At 42.4% G+C, this 19260-nt stretch overlaps 2 protein-coding genes across 11 annotated transcripts in view; one reads left to right on the forward strand and one right to left on the reverse strand.

Annotated features, from left to right (window-relative positions):
- The first annotated feature begins 388 nt into the window (after positions 1-388).
- si:dkey-30c15.10 (uncharacterized protein LOC559353 homolog) lies at positions 389-12788 on the forward strand. 10 transcript variants are annotated; one of them, XR_003442204.2, is made up of 25 exons: positions 389-538; positions 1437-1513; positions 2020-2202; positions 2301-2387; positions 2589-2761; positions 3000-3092; positions 3254-3331; positions 3763-3889; positions 4468-4925; positions 5029-5114; positions 5727-5871; positions 6610-6745; positions 7912-8079; positions 8161-8287; positions 8822-8870; positions 9008-9076; positions 9158-9190; positions 9589-9610; positions 9702-9811; positions 9955-10008; positions 10772-10858; positions 10938-11045; positions 11156-11292; positions 11727-11950; positions 12467-12788. XR_003442204.2 is itself a non-coding variant. In XM_027157595.2 (25 exons), the coding sequence occupies exons 2-24, from the start codon at positions 1441-1443 to the stop codon at positions 11875-11877; spliced, it is 2754 nt and encodes a 917-aa protein (XP_027013396.2). In that variant the 5' UTR covers positions 389-538; positions 1437-1440; the 3' UTR covers positions 11878-11911; positions 12467-12788. The 10 variants fall into 10 exon arrangements, 7 of the variants coding, with proteins under 7 accessions (XP_027013396.2, XP_027013398.2, XP_027013397.2 ...); XR_003442206.2 differs by having other exon boundaries at positions 12553-12788; XR_003442205.2 differs by having other exon boundaries at positions 12564-12788.
- A 1166-nt stretch (positions 12789-13954) lies between these two features.
- The window catches only part of syt1b (synaptotagmin Ib), a 5951-nt gene continuing 645 nt past the window's right edge, over positions 13955-19260 (reverse strand). Inside the window, exons 2-8 of the mRNA XM_027157550.2 lie at positions 18245-18420; positions 17580-17684; positions 17334-17501; positions 17077-17244; positions 14823-14940; positions 14441-14574; positions 13955-14359 (exon numbers count right to left, since the gene is read on the reverse strand). Coding sequence (XP_027013351.2) covers positions 14156-14359; positions 14441-14574; positions 14823-14940; positions 17077-17244; positions 17334-17501; positions 17580-17684; positions 18245-18420 — 1073 coding nt within the window. The 3' untranslated portion in view covers positions 13955-14155. The remainder of the gene's footprint in view (positions 14360-14440; positions 14575-14822; positions 14941-17076; positions 17245-17333; positions 17502-17579; positions 17685-18244; positions 18421-19260) is intronic.

The raw sequence follows: 19260 nt of genomic DNA on the forward strand, positions 1-19260 counted from the left end.
TGTTGCTGCTGTACTGAAGGGAAGAATTGTTGAGTATTGATGTCGAGGGGTGCCAATATATATGTATATATATGTATATTATATATCTGGATGTTATTATATTTTATTCATGGATTGTACTGATCTCAGCTGTTGCTGAAATACATAATCACTGTCCTTTAATAAAAAAAATAATGGCCTTAAAGCTGTTTTATTTTAAAACTGATATACAGTAATATATTCGACCTGTGTGAGGTCCAGGTCCTGCTCAGGGATTCACCACAGACACCAGGATTATTTACTAACAGTTATACAGCTAAAGCTCATTAACAAACTTCTACATTCCTTATGTATTCTTTATTTTTAAATATTTTAGGTATATTTTGGTGTCAGAGTTGTGAATGACCGGCAGGGGGCGTGTTTCTGTGCCACAGTGCGTCATTCATCTTGCGCATGCGCGAACGCGCGCGGAAATTCAAAAGTTGTTCCTTCAGTTGAACGAAGCGCGTTGTTAAAAACTGCCGTGTGTTTATTTTGTCTCCGTGTCTCTGTCTCTGAGGTAAGAGTTCAACCTTTTACACACAGTTTAACACCTAAATCTCTCTCCTGCACTTTGTACTGTTTGTGTTGTTTTTGACGCTAATTCAGAGTTAATGTTAATGTAGATTAGTTACAGAGCGACACGATATAAAGACTTTAATAAACAAATAAAATTCATCCCACTTTATTGTAGACATTTTATAATGCAGTTAAAAGTAAGAATGAAATGCTAATCGTGTTACTAGCCTCTAGTACTTAACCCTCTAACCCTCTAGTACTTAACCCTCTAACCACCTAGTACTTAACCCTCTAGTACTTAACCCTCTAGTACTTAACCCTCTAGTACTTAACCCTCTAACCACCTAGTACTTAACCCTCTAGTACTTAACCCTCTAGTACTTAACCCTCTAACCACCTAGTACTTAACCCTCTAGTACTTAACCCTCTAGTACATAACCCTCTAGTACTTAACCCTCTAACCACCTAGTACTTAACCCTCTAGTACTTAACCCTCTAGTACTTAACCCTCTAACCACCTAGTACTTAACCCTCTAGTACATAACCCTCTAGTACTTAACCCTCTAACCACCTAGTACTTAACCCTCTAGTACTTAACCCTCTAGTACTTAACCCTCTAGTACATAACCCTCTAGTACTTAACCCTCTAACCACCTAGTACTTAACCCTCTAGTACTTAACCCTCTAACCACCTAGTACTTAACCCTCTAAGCCTCTAGTACTTAACCCTCTAGTACTTAACCCTCTAACCCTCTAGTACATAACCCTCTAGTACTTAACCCTCTAACCACCTAGTACTTAACCCCCTTAGAACAGTCAGTACAGTGATGTCAACATGTAACTAGTTAAAAGTTTAATAAAACCTTTGACTAATTTGACATCCCCGGTTCTGACCGCAGGAGGATGGAAGAGAAGACGGATAAAAACCCAAAGAGACCGAGAGACCCACTGGAGGAGAACATCTCAGCTTCTACTGGTATTAGACTTGTGTGCCATGTGACATATATATATATATATATATATATATATATATATATATACTGTACATACACACACACATACACACACACACACACACACACACATGTATACAGTTTACATGTAATGTGAACTAAAGAAACTATGTCACAGTTTCTACAATATCACGATACTGATGATATCGTATCACTCCACCCTCCTTTACACTCAGATCTGTTGTCAGTTCAGAACCTGATCTTCTGCTTTCTGACAGATTGTTAATCACAGTCAAGTGCAGAAAGTGCAAAAAAAATGCAATGCACAGAAAAATAGTTTGAAAATTTTTTGCAGACATTAAATTTATAATTTGATGCAATTTTTTTGCTATAACATTAACCTTTATATCTGAATGTGTTTACTGTACTGTGAAAGGTATCATGATGTGCTGTTTTTGTCATAACACCTGGCCCTAATTTTACTGCGCTAATAAATGAATGTTAATGAGCCTCTTCCTTATGTCTGTAGAACTGGATGCAGTGTTAAAGAGAAGGCGCTTGGCTGCAGGAGGAGTTGAGAATCATAATCCTGAGCAGCGAGCACCGAGGTCTCCGGCCCGGTCACGCCGCCTCGAGTCAGAGGTGAAACCAGACACACCCGCTATCGCTTCAGTCCGACTCCGAGTTCAGCAGTTCACCCAGAGACGGGATGGTGAGTTATTTATCTTCTTTTAGCCATGCTGAGAACTGAGTGATTTGTGTTTATTTATCTGTGTGTGTGTGTGTGTGTGTGTGTGTGTGTGTGTGTAGTTGGAGCTGCTCTGGTCCTGCGCTGTATGTCTGATCCTGGAACAGAGAGTCCCTCTAGCACTTTACTGCAAGATGTTTGTCACATCGGTGAGTGTTTCAGCATTATTCTGCATCCTGATTGGCTAAAGCTGAGTGCACAGTTTTATTCCTGTTGGTCACTTATAGAATAAGACCTGGGAATATACGGGAACGTTGGATATACTGTTATATAACACCCAACCATTACTCTGTGTGTGTGTGTGTGTGTGTGTGTGTGTGTGTGTGTGTGTGTGTGTGTGTGTGTGTAAGGTGAAGGAGAGTTTAGCTCTCGGGTGGAGCGCTTTAAGACACCGACCCCAGAGAGCAGCCCCATCCCGACCACACCCAGCACACGGCAGCTTTCAAGCTTTGTCCACAACATGCAGCAGCAGCTTAACACCACCATGACCCCCAGCACCAAGGAGGTGTCCCGAATACGCCAGGTGTGCACACACACACACGCGCACACACACACACACACACACACTCAGGCATCCACTGCAGGAATGTGTAAAAGACAAATGATTCAGAATGCAACCATGTTTTTGTTCTCACACACCAACCCATACTCCTATACTCCCCTAACCACCACCACCCCCACCCCCGTCTGCCAAAAGCCGTAAATGGAAACGAAATCTCTGATCGTGTTACTTAATGTTTGTGTGTTTTTGTACGTTTCAGGCTCGAGAGGATGAGCTGAAGTCACTCAGAGTGAAGCCTCTCACAGAGAACATGTGGCTCAAGAGGAGCTTCTCAGACCCCTCGCTGACGGAGGTATTTTTCTTGTGTACTTTTTGTAAGGATGCATCAGTGAGCGTGCACGTAGAGCAGTATCAGGCAGCATGGACATGTCGAGGGGTTTGCAGGTACAACACTGCTGCTTGTTGGTGCTGCTCTACAACAGCAAATAACACACATCCTGATGTTTTTGTCAGAGGGTTACACCTCCGAGCAGCTCTTGTGTTTGCCAGAGGACCAGAAAAATCCCTTGGCCTCCATTACAGTTTGAGAACGTGAGCATGTGTCATGTTTGTTTAAGGCTGGTGATGTGCACTGGGTGTGTTTAAAAATATTAAAGAAATTTTAGCTTTTATTTATTTTTATTTACACTTCCACACTTTTACACTTTAATTACAGGAATTATCATTGCTGTGAAATGTTTAAATCATCACACGTTTTCTGACACTATTAACCTATTACGCTGACAGAAGGAGAAGGGAATATTGCATGTGATCATTATATAGTCCTGTTTTTTGGTGTAACATTTATGTCACAGTATTGTTGGTATAATAAAGTGTGATGATTTCCACATTTAAACTAGAGGCTAGAAACATCTTGTGCTTGTTAGCGACATTAGCCTTATAGCTCCGGTACATAAGCAGACTTCACACAGGTGAAATGGGACATGGTGAGATTTTAAAAGGAGAATATTCATGCTTGTCAGGACGATCAAGAACCCGAGTGCAGTTTAAACTTCAGTGGCATGAATGAGACGACAGGAGACAGTTTCAGTGGCTCGTCTACCTTCACTGCAGAGACGCAGCCTTCTGCTACAGAGCTTTGTCCTCCAGGTAAACCTTACCTTTCATTTCTGACAGAGTGGCTTACATTTTATTTACATTTATATAAGTTTAAGGCCCTTGCTCACAGGTCCAGAAGCTCAGTGGACCTTCCCATCAGTAGTCCGACATTTTACCGCTAGGCTAAAACATCCGCATTACATCATCACATGACTGAGCTCTGGACTCTGATTGGTGCTCAGGTGTTGATTAATTCTCTAGAACAGCAGCTCTGACTGTAGAGCAGCTGAACATCACAGCTTTATATTAATGTACTCGCTCTGATACCTTATGGTTTCTATAGCAACGGCTCAGCGATGTGTACAGTTCCATATAAACAGAATAAGAAGTGCGGATTAGCTCCTATAGTGATGACGTCATAAGTAAAGCCGTAACTTTACCAGTTTACAGAAAACGACTCAACACTGAAGACAAAACTAAACTGATAATAATAAAGAAATCATAATTTTTGCCAAAGCCGTGTGGTGTAAGAGGAAAATAATCAGCTTCCCCGTGGTAACAGAAATGGTGCTTCACAAGTCAGTAACATAAAGTTTTAATTTAACGTGATTAATGTGATCGTGTTTCAGAATCTGTGGCGAGTCCACACGAGGGAATGAGCACTTCTGCCTTAATCGACAAGATGTTTGAAGACGTCTTGCAGGCTGCTGACAGAGAAGAGGAGGAAGACCAAGAAGAGGAAGAACGAGGGGACGAAGAACGAGGGGAGGAAGAACGAGGGGAGGAAAACCAAGGGGAGGAAAACCAAGGGGAGGAAGAACAAGGGGAGGAAGACCAAGGGGAGGAAGACCGAGGGAATGACCGCCCTGTCTCTGAGAGTAAAGAGGACACTAACGAGTCGAAGGTGAAATCTCCGAAACCCAGCTTTGGAAGAGATGAAGAACAGAAAGAGTGCAAGACCTCCAATGAAAAAGAGGTGACTGGAGAGGAGAGTGCAGAGTGTAATGAGGAAGACTTCCTGTCTCTCCCACCAAGCTGTGTCCTCTCTCCTCTCAGCAAGTCTGTGGAAGCTGTGGTCACACCTATGGTACGGAGGTTATTTAGTACATACACATCCTACATAGAGTTTGTCTACTTAACTTTCCTCTATTTATTAATTATCTTTATACTTTTACTTATAAATCATTTAGAGGTTGACTACAACTGTGCCTCCACCCATGGTGCCATGTGTTCCTGCAGAGGATGTGGCCACGTCCCCTGCTCCACCCCTATACAGGTAAAGCCAATAAGATGTAGGCCTGGAAAAATTCCCTCTAGAAACTAAGGTATGCTTTTTGGCTTGGTCAGTTAGAACATTCTGTACATTCACATGCAGCGTTATTATCTGTAACATCGTCCCTTTAATCTGTAACATCGTCCCTTTAAATCTGTAACATCGTCCCTTTAATCTGTAACATCGTCCCTTTAATCTGTAACATCGTCCCTTTAATTCTGTAACATCGTCCCTTTAAATCTGTAACATCGTCCCTTTAATCTGTAACATCGTCCCTTTAAATCTGTAACATCGTCCCTTTAATCTGTAACATCGTCCCTTTAAATCTGTAACATCGTCCCTTTAAATCTGTAACATCGTCCCTTTAAATCTTTAACATCCCTTTAATTCATCTGAATAAAATTCCCTCTGAAGTTAACACATGAAATATTAATCTAGAGATTGTTTATATGCTTATTATCATGAATATAATCCTCTGATTAGCTGCTGCAGTGTCGTCAGAGCTGCCGTTGTGTACGTTTTGACTAGTCGTAATAATGCTGTGCTGTGATGCGATGCTTCTTTTTTGTAATTAATTACATAAAATAATTGTAATTATTTTTAAATGATCCTCAGTATTGATGCATACCGCTCTCAGAGGAAGATCCCTCCTCCTCCTCCTCCTCCTCCGTCCTCTCAGTGTGTAACTCCCGGTGTTCAGAAGCAGGGTGTCGAGCAATCTCACGTCAAACCAGCCATCAACACCAAGGAAACTATAAAGGTCTGTTTGTGTGTGTGTGTGTGTGTGTGTGTGTGTGTGTGTGAGTGAGAGAGAACGTGAGAGAGAACGTGAGAGAGAACGTGAGAGAGAACGTGAGAGAGAACGTGAGAGAGAAACTGAGTCTTTGTTAAAACGTAAATGTTTTCTTATCAGATGATTAGTGACCGGACGTCGTCACCTAGCCACCGTAATCAGTCATGGGTCTGTTCGTACAGATGTTCCAGAGGTTTACTTCAGTCACACATTTAGGATCCTGTTCTCTTCTCTTCACTTTGTCTGAACCACAAATAAATTAACTGCAAATTTCAGACTGCACAAAATTGAAATGAACTGAAATAAAAAAGCAGAAGTTGGTGTGTGTGTGTGTGTAGGATTGAAATTGTCCACATAACGCGTGCATGTGCATGCGTGTGTGCGTGGTGTGTGTGTGTGTGTGTGTGTGTGTGTGTGTGTGTGTAGGATTGAAATCGTCCACATAACGCGCGTGTGTGCGTGCGTGTGTGCGTGCGTGTGTATGTGCATGTGTATGTGTGTGCGTGGTGTGTGTGTGTGTGTGTGTGTGTGTGTGTGTGTGTGTAGGATTGAAATCGTCCACATAACGTGTGTGTGGTGTGTGTGTGGTGTGTGTGTAGGATTGAAATCGTCCACATAACGTGCGTGTGCGTGGTGTGTGCGTGTAGGATTGAATTCGTCCACATAACACGTGTGTGTGTGTGTGTGTGTGTGTGTGCTGCGCAGGCTCACAGTGAGGAGGTGTCCAAGTTGCAGACTATTATACACCAGACTCTGCAGGCCCTGAGCTGCTGCAGTGATGAGGAACACGGTAAAGGATCGCTGCAGGAGGCAGAAGCTGAGAAACTCCTGCTGGTTTCCAGTGAGTACAGACGAGATCTTTATTATTACAGGAGCATTATTCTAATGAACTTTTTTTGTATGTGGATTAATGTAGACTTTTCAGAGTTACTGAACATTCCTAAAGCATTTTTACTCTAGTTTGTATTTTACAAATTACCAAATTTAAGAGACATCCAGGTACCGGACCTGGTGTCTGTGTGCGTCACACTTAAAGGTGCGGTCTCCAATGTCTGAAAGCCAATGTTGACATATAAAATCACCAAAACAGACACGCCCCTAACCCAAACGGGTCCCACCCCTGTATCGATAGCTCCGCCCACACATACGTACGTAACCCAGGCGACTAACAGAAAGAAACGTGTCTTTATCATAGTAGAAGGGAAGAACAATACGATTGTAGATAAACAAACAAGCAAAAATGCCACACAAGCATAATGATGTAAAGGACAAAGGCATATATTAGTTCTGTGTAACAAAGCAAAACCAACGTTACTCACCTATCGAGAAGGAAAAAAGCGCCTCGGCGTCTTAAGTAAAGTCGGCCACATATTCACAGGTCGGAGTTTCCCGAGTCGATAACTCCTGAGCTAAACACTGTTACTACACAAAACGCGGTTGTAGCTGCCTCTCTACATTACTACGATAGAAAAGAGGTGTTATTTGTGTAGTAACAGCGTTTAGCTCAGGAGTTATTGACTCGGGAAACTCCAACCTGTGAATATGTGGCCAACTTCCTGCTCCTTCAGTTCTCTCCAGCGCTGGAAAGCTGATCCTATATTAACACGTCCTACTTCTTGTCCTTATCGTAAGTCTTTCTTCTCTTTCTTTTTTTGTTTTTATCCTCCATGTCGATGTTAAAACCGCTTTCTGCTAACGTCACACACGCGCACTGAACACTCTCTCCGCCCGTATCGACAAGACCCGCCCCTTTCTGCTCATTGGCTACATGTTTGTTTTGCTTTTGTTTAGTTTGTTGTCCCGACTCAGTTTTCTGAAGCGTTTCTTAAACAACGCAGACCCCACCTTTAACTGCATTTTGCTGTGCTTTAAATCAATACACTGAAAGCAGGTTTGTTCATGAACAAAGTTATTATTATTATATAACAACATCCTCATGGCATTAACCAGGAAGTCAGCTCCTGCGCTCCTGAACACATCACGCTCTGTACTTGTGGTGTGACGCAGGTGAGAAGCTCGCAGCCCTGCTGGCTGAGATCAGTCGCCTGAGAGAGGGCGGGGCAGGAACACAGCCGGTCTCCCACCCTGACCACCTGCAGCCCTGTAGAGGCACCATCAGCATCAACAACATCCAGCTGCCCCTCAAGGTGGAGTTTGTTTGCTCCGCCCACACTGGTGAGTGTATGACGAGAGAGATAGCGGTGAAAAGGCAGTCGATCGTGTACGGTGTTAGTGATGAGGCGTCTCTCTGTGCAGCTCGTCCTACACACTACTTTTTCATACTGATCCGTTACGGAGCGTGTAACATCGTGGCCACTCCCCTGGCTACTGCTGCTGATGCTGAGAACGGAGACACCATCACCTTTTCTACCTCCATCACACTGTCAGTCTTATCAATTATCATCATCATTATTATTATCATTATTATCATTATTATTGTTGTTAAATGAACAGAGATGATCTAGAATAGTTTATTAAGGTTTTCATTTGACTCGGGGACCCCCCCCCCATTCAGCTTTTACCAAATTACAAATTTTAATTACTTAAGTAATAATTTAATAAGTTGTTTCAAAGCTTTCCTTCCAGCTAATGAGGAGGTTTAGTCAGAAACCATCTTCCTTCTCAGGATAAACCGTCTTAATTTATCTGTATAGTTCAAAAGCAGGAAATAAACTTGGAATGCAAAATATGGCGAATTAAAATTAGGAACTGAAGCAGTTTAATATTTCTGATGCATTACTGCGTATTAGAGTTTACTTAAATAATGTAATGCTGAACCGCAGAAGCATGTAAAGTAATTAAAGCAGTTTAATCAGGAGCTCATTATTCCTCCTGTGCGTGTGTGTGTGCGTGTGTGTGCGTGTGTGTGTGTGTGTGTGTGTGTGTGTGTGTGTGTGTGTGTGCGCACGCTCTGTAGGCAGGACATTCGCGCTAACTTTGAGATTGATGTTGAAGTCTACAGTCTGGTGAGCAGATGTGTTTTATATCTCACACACTTCCTTTCTCTCTCTCTCTCTCTCTCTCTCTCTCTCTCACACACACACACACACACACACACAACACTAATGGACTGTTCCTGAGTGTGTGTTATTGTCTGTTCTAGTGCAACAGTTCCTCTAGTAGCAGCAGTGCTCATGTTCAACAGCAGTCTCGCAGCTCCAACAGATCAAAAGTAAGTCCAAGGGTGTGATTACAGATGCAGTGTGTCATCATTCACATGATGCTCAGTGTGTGTGTGTGTGTGTGTGTGTAGGTGACTCCGAGGAAGATACTCAGCAGCATTAAGGTAGAATTTTAATAATTATATCTAATCGTTTTTAATGTTTTTTTTTTCCAGTGAATCTATTTTGAGTCTGTACATAAATGAGCAATAATAAGAAGGATTCCAGAATTATTTTAATAAGTAATAATAATAATATAAATAACTCATTGTGTAGTAAAACAATGACGATGCAATTAACAATTTATACTTTGTGTTTGGTGTCATTTTGTTTTTTTACTTTGTCATAGCAAATTATTTTAAACTATGGTTTATTTCTAATATTTAGTTTTCAGTGTAAAAATAAAAATAACAGCTGGACTAACTAATATTTATTGTTTATTAGTAGTAGGACTAGTTAATAATAATAATAATAATAATAATAATATTGTTGTTATTATTGCTTTTTTTTTTTATCTCTACAGAAATCCAACCCATCTTCCATGTGTAAGTGTGTTATTTCCTGACAGATTTACTGGTCTGATGACTCCGTACCTGCTGCTCTCTCATTTCTTCTCCTTGCTTCTCTTCTCCACAGCTGGAGCTTCATCTTCTCTGGATCCACGACGCTCCAGCAGCTTCTCTTTAGTGGGTTCTCATAAGATCACCCTTTCTTCACTAGGACAGAGCAAGTTCCTGCTGGACAAGGTGTGGGCTTTAAATAAAACTCTCATTAATCAGGTGTGTGTGTGTGTGTGTGTGTGTGTGTGTGTGTGCGCACACCATGGTGGGGTTTGTGGTGATGTAACTGTCTCCTCTTTTCCTTGTGCCCTTTTTTTTTCTCCTCTCAGATGAAGTTTGAGGGCAAAATCAGGCGGCTCCTGGGTGATGAGTTTCAGGAAAAGGTGTCACACTGGATCTTATCACTCTTCTGTTTCTGTCACAGTGGTGTGTGTGTGTGTGTGTGTGTGTGTGTGTGTGTGTGTACTGTGGGCTGTGTAGAGATGTCAGAAATAATCACACGGGAAATAATAGTCACGTTCAACACACATTCACACACGTCACGTTCAACACACACACACGCACACACACACGTCACGTTCAACACACACATGATAAACTGTATATTTAAACACATTTACATAAACATCAGCTTCTGTGTTTTAAAATGTGTTTAACTTAGGGTTAGGAGTCAAACTCTCTAACCATTAGGCCACGACTTCCCCTTTTTGTGCGTCTGCTATGACTTGTATGTTATTCTCGCTCCCGCTCTCACTGGTGATTTTATTTGTCTATAGATCAGTAATAAGCAGCTACATAACCTACATTATTTGTCTATAGATCAGTAATAAGCAGCTACATAACCTACATTATTTGTCTATAGATCAGTAATAAGCAGCTACATAACCTACATTATTTGTCTATAGATCAGTAATAAGCAGCTACATAACCTACAGCCTCATATCAGTGTCAGAACATTCTAATCTCATCCTACTTCAGCGTAACTATATGTGACAACTCTGTTCACCACCTATATGTTTTTATGGGTGTTTAAAGAGGTAATGCATGTACACTCTAACTCAAGTGTGTGTATGCGTGAAGAGATTCTACTGGTTGTGATGAAAGTGTATGTCGTGTTTTACTGGGTTTATAAATGTCTTCCTGTAGGTGCCTTTCCTGTCTCCTCTGGAGGGTCACATCTACTTGTGTCTGCACAGCGAGAGTCATTCCAACGTACAGCACCAAGGATTTCTGGTGTGTGTGAAATCCTAATGTTCTCAGATATGACACGTACACTGTATATACTCGTCCTTAACCCGACTCTGTCCATCAGACGATGTTCGAGGATGTGAGTGGATTCGGATCGTGGCAGCGTCTCTTCTTTAAGCTGGAAGGAGTTATTCTCTGTTACTGGAACCACCCCAGTGAGATGGGCAACAAGGTCTGATTATTTAAAAGCTTCTGACTTCCTCACCATGTCCAGTAGACTTTTATTCAGTATATAGATGTTTGCCTTTATTTCTGGTCTCTTGGTTATTTTCCCTCCCTCAGCCTGCAGAGGGCAGCATCTCTCTGGGTGGCTTTGACAGCGTGAGGCCTGTGGAGAGGGACTCCTGCGCTCGCCCTCACACCTTTGAACTGGTGAACTCTAGGACCATGCAACAAGACCAGAGCTCCACCTTGACCAAGTACGGTGTACATTATTTAGTGAAAATAATTAAAATCCTGGATGATATCTTGTTAAGAGGTTTATTATAAACAGTTCTGGACCCTGATTGGTGCTCAGATGTTGATTTAATTACATGACCATGTGTATAGTGACAGCCCGTCCACAGGGACATGTACAGCTCACACGTCACTGATAATCCTTTAGTCTTCAGTGTCCGCAGTCAGAGGTGAAGCTGTACCTTTAAACAGAGGAGTTTTTACTTCTTTGAGGTTTAAATGAATAAAACTGACATGGTGGTGTTCAATAAATAAGGAATAATAATTATTGGTAAGTGGCTTTAAGAGTATTATAACACTTAGGGAATATAATGTGTGTGAATACTAACTGTGCTTCATCACACCACCCTGTCAGTGTTTCACTGTAACACACACACACTCTGTCCCCTCTGTGAAGGAGCTGGTTCTCAGCAGACACTCGTGAGGAACGAGCAGACTGGATGGAGAAGCTGAACCAGGTGCTGCTGGACCTCCACACGTGGAGCCGACAGTGTGATGGAGCCGACACCTCGTCTACCACGGCAACGTCACGGGAAAGCTTCCTGTAACACACTACTGATACACACGCTGAGATACATCTGTGTAAGCAAATGTGAAGGTTAAAACAACCTGAGTCAGAAGGTGTGTGTGTGGGAGTGTGTGTGTGTGGGAGTGTGTGTGCGTGCACGTGCGTGAGAGTGTGTGTGTTTTACCAGTAAAAATTCATCTGAAATTCTGAGTAGGGGCTGAGCTGATCATAGTCATAATAACTAACACCCCACCACCTCTCTGTCTCTCTCTCTGTCTCTGTCTCTCTGTCTGTCTCTCTCTGTTTTTCTCTGTCTGTCTCTGTTTCTCTGTCTCTCTCTCTGTGTCTCTGTCTCTCTCTCTGTTTGTCTCTCTCTGTTTCTCTCTGTCTCTCTCTCGGTGGAGGTCCATGTTTTTTGAGCTTTAATGAAGATAAATGTTCAGTACACTAAGTACATTAACGGTATTGAGGGTCCTTCTTGCACCATTTAGAGGTTTATTATTATCGGCTCTAATTTTGCATAAGAAGAGAAAAAGCTTTTTTTATCCACATATTCATGTGAAGTGCGTAACCTTTAAATTCTATTATTTCATGAGATTATTACAATTTTTTATTTTATTGCTTTTCAGAACATTTTCACGGACTACAAAAATTCAAGCTTTTCAAGTCTTTATATATAACGATGTTTTTCATTTGCATTTATATATAACGATAGTCTGTGTTCAGGGAGACACGGACACGGAGGGAGACATGACGCAATCACAACACTACACGTTAAACTGTACCGCGGTGGTGTTTGTGGAGTCTTCAGCAGCAGCTTGTATTGGAATAAACTAATGAATATAAATTAGCACGCAGTATAAAGGAGTGTATTGTTTACTGTTTGTGTTCTTTTCTCTGACTGTGTGTAACTGCTATAGCTGCTACAGAATAAATACGGCTATAAACACCGACCTGCACCAGGCCATTTATTGGGTTTCTCCTCGCCATCTGCCAATATAAGTGAATATTTGGAATATTGTTAACCTATTTTATTAAAAATCTGTTTTCTGTTAAAATATTGCAATAAACCAAATATGAGATTATTACATTTCTATTCTAATATGAACTAGATTTGTAAAGTTCATCATGACAAACTTTGATGTCGGCTTTGACGATGCAAGTATTCGCAAAGGCCGGTGCTTTTTGGAGGCGAGTGGTCATAAGGGTCAGTGTTACTTTTGGAAGCAAGTAGACAGAATTTAGGGTGCCAAAACATTTGGAGGTATGTGGAGATGAGCATGTGATGTCATCCAAAAACACGTGAGGAAGTTCCCTTCATTGTTCTGAGTGTTTTGATATGTCACATGTCCATGTTATAAAAAGTCTTTTGATTTTGCATATTTGGGGGCGGGGCTGCGGGACAACCGAAAGGCCACCAATTTAAACCTTTGTACAGAGTCTCACCCTAAAGGAGCCGAGTTTGGTGTAGAGAGTTCGAAAGCTCGCCGAGTTATAAACCTCCAAAGTTTATAATGGGAGTCTATGGGAAAAAAGGCCATTTTGAGACCCGGTACCGGAAGTACCGGTACTCGGATCGCTTAGAAAAGTCATAACAACAAACTTCAGACCAGGTTCCACAACATATCTGAATTTGTCACATGTGGCTCAAAAGTCCTAGGAGGAGTTACTGTTGATAAATTTTTGTCTAAGTTTAAACAGGAAAACAGAATGTTGGCTTCTACAAAGCGACATAAAGAATATTAAAATTAGCCAAATTATTTATTAATACATTAAGAAACTTAAATAGCTTGAAATGAATAAAAATGTTCCGAATTATGTTTAATATTCTAAATTAGAAAATAGATCTGAGAATATTCAAAGGAATTTCTCTAACATTAAGATGTGATGTTTAACACCGTTACCTTTGTTCAGGTATAAACCATAAAGATTAAAAATGGCTCTGATATTTAACACAATGTCAGAATGAAATTTCCCTAAAATATGATTTCATTATAGTTTATTTAAATAAATGTAAAATAAAGACACTCCGATGATGTCATGTTGTTAATCAGAATGTAGAGAAAGATTTTATTGGACAATTTCAGCAACAGATAAAAAAATGATCAGAAGCTCTGTGGAAAAAGCAACAAGGAGTCGTTCAGGAGCCAAAAGAGTCGACTCTTATTGCCGTGACTTCCTGAAAAGAGACACTGACTCGTTTCGTCTACGCGTTTTATTAATTATTAAATTTACACAATAAACCTGATAAAGTTCTAGACTTGAGCTTTGGGTTACAGATTAATGATCACTGCTGATTCTGACTCCAGTATGAAGCTTCATTTCTTTTTGAGTTCTGCGTCCACGTCCTCGTCAGGTTTCAGAGCGTGCCACTGGGCGATGGGTCTCCTGGGACTGGCCAGCATGTCCTCCCAGTGTCTCTGCTCTGTCCCTGAGCTGTTCATTCCCACCAGGATCTTCCCGATGGTGTCGTTCTTCCCGATCTTATCGTAGTCCAGCACAGTCACGACGATCTGGACTTTCTGTGGAAGAGCACGTAACACACTCATGATGCACTGGTACACTTTAAATAGCACTGATCTAAAATATCACTAACTTGGTACCTGAATTTGTTCAGATGAAACCTCGAAGCTGAAGGATTCGTTGTAATACGGGTTCAGGGTGTTTTTCTTTATCATCGTCTTCTTCTTCTTCAGTCGTTTGCTGTTCTGCATCAGGTGGATCTTCACATACGGATCTAAAGAACACATGCAGTAAACCACATACGTCTCGTCTGATCGTTCCTCTCATGCCTCCGCATAATAAACGGAAAGAATCATGTGAAAAGAAATAACGGGAATTTAAGAATATAAATTATTTTGAAAATAATAAATGAATAATGTGTATGAAAAAAAAAGTAAAACTGAGTGATAAAGTTCACATGTGATTGTAAACATTTTCTGATTGAACTTTTAAAGATCTATTTGTCAGTTCTTGGTCACACACCTGAGAGACCACCTACATCCATTTTCTTGAGGTTTTTGGCCTCCAGGATGACGATGGTGAGTTTCCCAGCAGTGGGGACGTAGCGCAGGGACAGACACACATCACCTAACTTCTCCTGCTACAGAGAAACATCATGAACACAAACATCCAGCATTTCTGATGAGCTGCACATTAAAATTACACAGTGACCTGATTTCATCTGAACACGGTCATGTCACGTGTCTGAGAGAGATGACGTCTGTAACAGTGAGGAATAACAAAAGGAGCTTGTTTATGGAGTGGTGTGATGAAGTGGGCTGAAGTTTGACAGAACGTTCACCTCTAACTCCAAACCTCAGCTTGTTACTGAGAAACACAAAGAAGTGTAAACTCCTCTGTCCTGAAGATGTGGAGAACTTCAAGCTCCAGCTTCATGTCTGACTGAGACACAGAGCTCACACTGGAGACTCCGTCAGTACATCATACACACACACACACACACACACGCACACACAGGAGACTCCGTCAGTACATCATACATACACACACACACACACACACACACACACACACACACACACACACACTGGAGACTCCATCAGTACATCATACACACACACACACACACACACACTGGAGACTCTGTCAGTACATTATACACACACACACACACACACACACTGGAGACTCCGTCAGTACATCATACACACACACACACACACACACTGGAGCCTCTGTCAGTACATTATACACACACACACACACACACACACACACACACACACACACACACACACACACTGGAGACTCCGTCAGTACATCATATATACACACACACACACTGGAGACTCCGTCAATACATCATACACACACACACACACACACACACAGACACACACTGCAGACTCCGTCAGTACATCATACACACACACACACACAGACACACACTGGAGACTCTGTCAGTACATTATACACACACACACACACACACTGGAGACTCCGTCAGTACATCATATATACACACACACACACACACACACACACACACACACACACACACACACACTGGAGACTCCTTCTGCACATCATACACACACATCACACACACACACACACACACACACACACACTGGAGACTCCGTCAGTACATCATATATACACACACACACACACACACACACACACACTGGAGACTCCGTCAGTACATCATACACACACACACACACACACACACACACACACACACACTGGAGACTCCGTCAGTACATCATATATACACACACACACACTGGAGACTCCGTCAATACATCATACACACACACACACACACACACACACACAGACACACACTGGAGACTCCGTCAGTACATCATATATACACACACACACACTGGAGACTCCGTCAATACATCATACACACACACACACACACACACACACACAGACACACACTGGAGACTCCGTCAGTACATCATACACACACACACACACACACACACAGACACACACTGGAGACTCTGTCAGTACATTATACACACACACACACACACACTGGAGACTCCGTCAGTACATCATATATACACACACACACACACACACACACACACACACACACACTGGAGACTCCTTCTGCACATCATACACACACATCACACACACACACACACACACACACACACACTGGAGACTCCGTCAGTAACTCAAATAAAAACACACACACACACACACACACACACACACACTGGAGACTCCGTCAGTACATCATACACACACACACACACACACACACACACACACACTGGAGACTCCGTCAGTACATCATACACACACACACACATACACTGGAGACTCCGTCAGCACATCATACACACACACACTGGAGACTCCTTCTGCACATCATACACACACATCACACACACACACACACACACACTGGAGACTCCTTCTGCACATCATACACACACATCACACACACACACACACACACACACACTGGAGACTCCTTCAGCACATCATACACACACACACACACACACACACACACACACACACACACACACACACACACACACACACACACACAGGAGATTCCTTCAGCACATTACACGCATACATCACTCACAGACACATCACACACACACACACACACACACTTGAGACTCCTTCAGCACATCATACACTCACATCACACATACACACACATCACACACACACACACACACACAATGGAGACTCCTTCACCACATATAAACACATCCTTCATGCTTCTTCGTACCTCCTCGTGTTCCGCCTTCTGCAGTTGTCTCCACTCTTCGGTCACATGACTAAAATCGACGAGGTTCATTGGCACTCTTACAGCTCCAATGGCGTCGTGTTTGGAGAAACGATCGAAATCGTACACGGTCATGAGCAGAGTCTTTCCTCCCAGCTCTGAGTACGGAACCTGCACAGATAATTTCACCTTCAGCTGGAGTTTTGTGTACGATTGAATCCGTAACCGTGTGTTTGTGAAGCGGTGGTCTGCGTTTTCACCTTAAAACTGAAACTCTCATTAAAAGTGGGGTTCAGAGTCTTTCTGTGGATTTTAGTCTCAAATTTTTTCTTCTTGTCTGGGAGGAGACAGAGCTTCACGTATGGATCTGAAGTCCCGCTCATGTCCATAGCAGCCAGACCTTCTGCCTGAATCAGTCCTACAATGAGCTGAAGTCAAAGAAAAAACAATGAACAACAAAGAAAAGAAGGAATTATGGAGTAATTGTGACTATAACTGGTGTGTACCGTGTCCTCAGTGAAGCTGTAATCCAGACTAAAGCGAAGTTTACCCAGAGTCACGTCGTCCTTAATCTCTGTCGCTTTCTCCTGAACTTTTAGATCACGTGGAATCTGAAACACGGTGAGCGATCACACACTTCACATCATGATACCATACTGTGTGTGTGTGTGTGTGTGTGTGTGTGTGTGTGTGTGTGTACAGGTGTGTGTATACAGGTGTTTGTGTGTGTGTGTGTGTGTGTGTGTGTCTGTGTGTGTTTGTGTGTGTATGTGTGAGAGTGAGTGTGTGTATGAGTGTGTGTGTTGTTTGAGTGTGTGTGTGTGTGTGTGTGTGTGTGACTGAGTGAGTGTGTGAGTGTGTGTATGAGTGCGTGTGAGTGAATGTGAGTGAGTGTGTGTGTGTGTGTGTTTGTGTATGTTTGTGTGTGTATATGTGTGAGAGTGAGTGTGTGTGTGTGTGTATGTGACTGAGTGAGTGTGTGAGTGTGTGTATGAGTGAGTGTGAGTGCATGTGAGTGTGTGTGTTTGTGTGTGTGTGAGTATTTGTGTGTATATGTGTGTATGTGACTGAGTGAATGTGTGTGAATGTGTGTGTGTCTGTGACTGAGTGTGTGTGTGTGTGTGTGTGTGTGTGTGTGTGTGTGTGTGTGTGTGTGTGTGTGTGATATGACCTGTGTAAGACCTTCATCCCTCACAGTGGACATGTCCATACTGTCCTTTCTGCTCTTCTCTTTCCCCGTTTTCTCCTTTTTTCTCTTAAACACAAACTTGCTGCAGACGCAGAAGCTGCAGCTGAGAATTAGGAGCAAAACGATGAAGCTCAAAACCACCAGAGACCAGGAGGGGACTGGATCCAAAAAAACACACAATCTACTGATGAACACCATGCAGCTCCTGTAGAGGGTTATATCTATATCTGAATTATAAATGTATATACATCTAAATTATTTACAACACCTTCGAACAATCACAGTAACAGATCAATCAAGGGGGGGGGGTAGAGAGAGAGAGAGAGAGAGAGAGAGAGAGAGAGAGAGAGAGAGAGAGAGAGAAACAGACAGGGATAGAGAGACAGAGGGAGAGAGAGAGACAGAGAGAGAGGGACAGAGGGAGAGAGAGAGACAGAGGGAGAGAGAGGGACAGAGGGAGAGAGAGAGACAGAGGGAGAGAGAGAGACAGAGGGAGAGAGAGACAGAGGGAGAGAGAGAGACAAAGAGAGAGGGACAGAGGGAGAGAGAGAGAGAGACAGAGAGAGAGAGAGAGACTTGCTCGAGAGAGAGGATCCGAAGTCGATAGAGAGAGACAGAGAGAGATGGACACTGTCTCTATCTCTCCCCTCTCTCTTCCCTCTTTTCATCTCTCCCTCGCTCTTTTCGCTTCTCATCGTTTCTTTCATCGATATCACACTCTTTCACTCAGCTCCACCTATATATCGCTCGTCTTTCTCTAGATACCTAGCATAGCGGATGGACATCATTGAGCAGCCTCTGATCGAGAGGGACATAGTCAGAGAGAGACTATGAGATAGCAGAGTGATAGAGAGAGAACAGAGTCAGATGAGATACAGGGTAGAGAGAGACAGAGTGAGAGAGATAGTGATAGACATCAGTAGATAGATATATCTATAGATAGCGAGAGATAGATAGATCTAGCTAGAGAGAGACTCCCGTTTTTGACAGTGAATGAG

Source organism: Tachysurus fulvidraco, chromosome 13, assembly GCF_022655615.1.
Source record: "Tachysurus fulvidraco isolate hzauxx_2018 chromosome 13, HZAU_PFXX_2.0, whole genome shotgun sequence".
Lineage (NCBI taxonomy): Eukaryota > Metazoa > Chordata > Actinopteri > Siluriformes > Bagridae > Tachysurus > Tachysurus fulvidraco.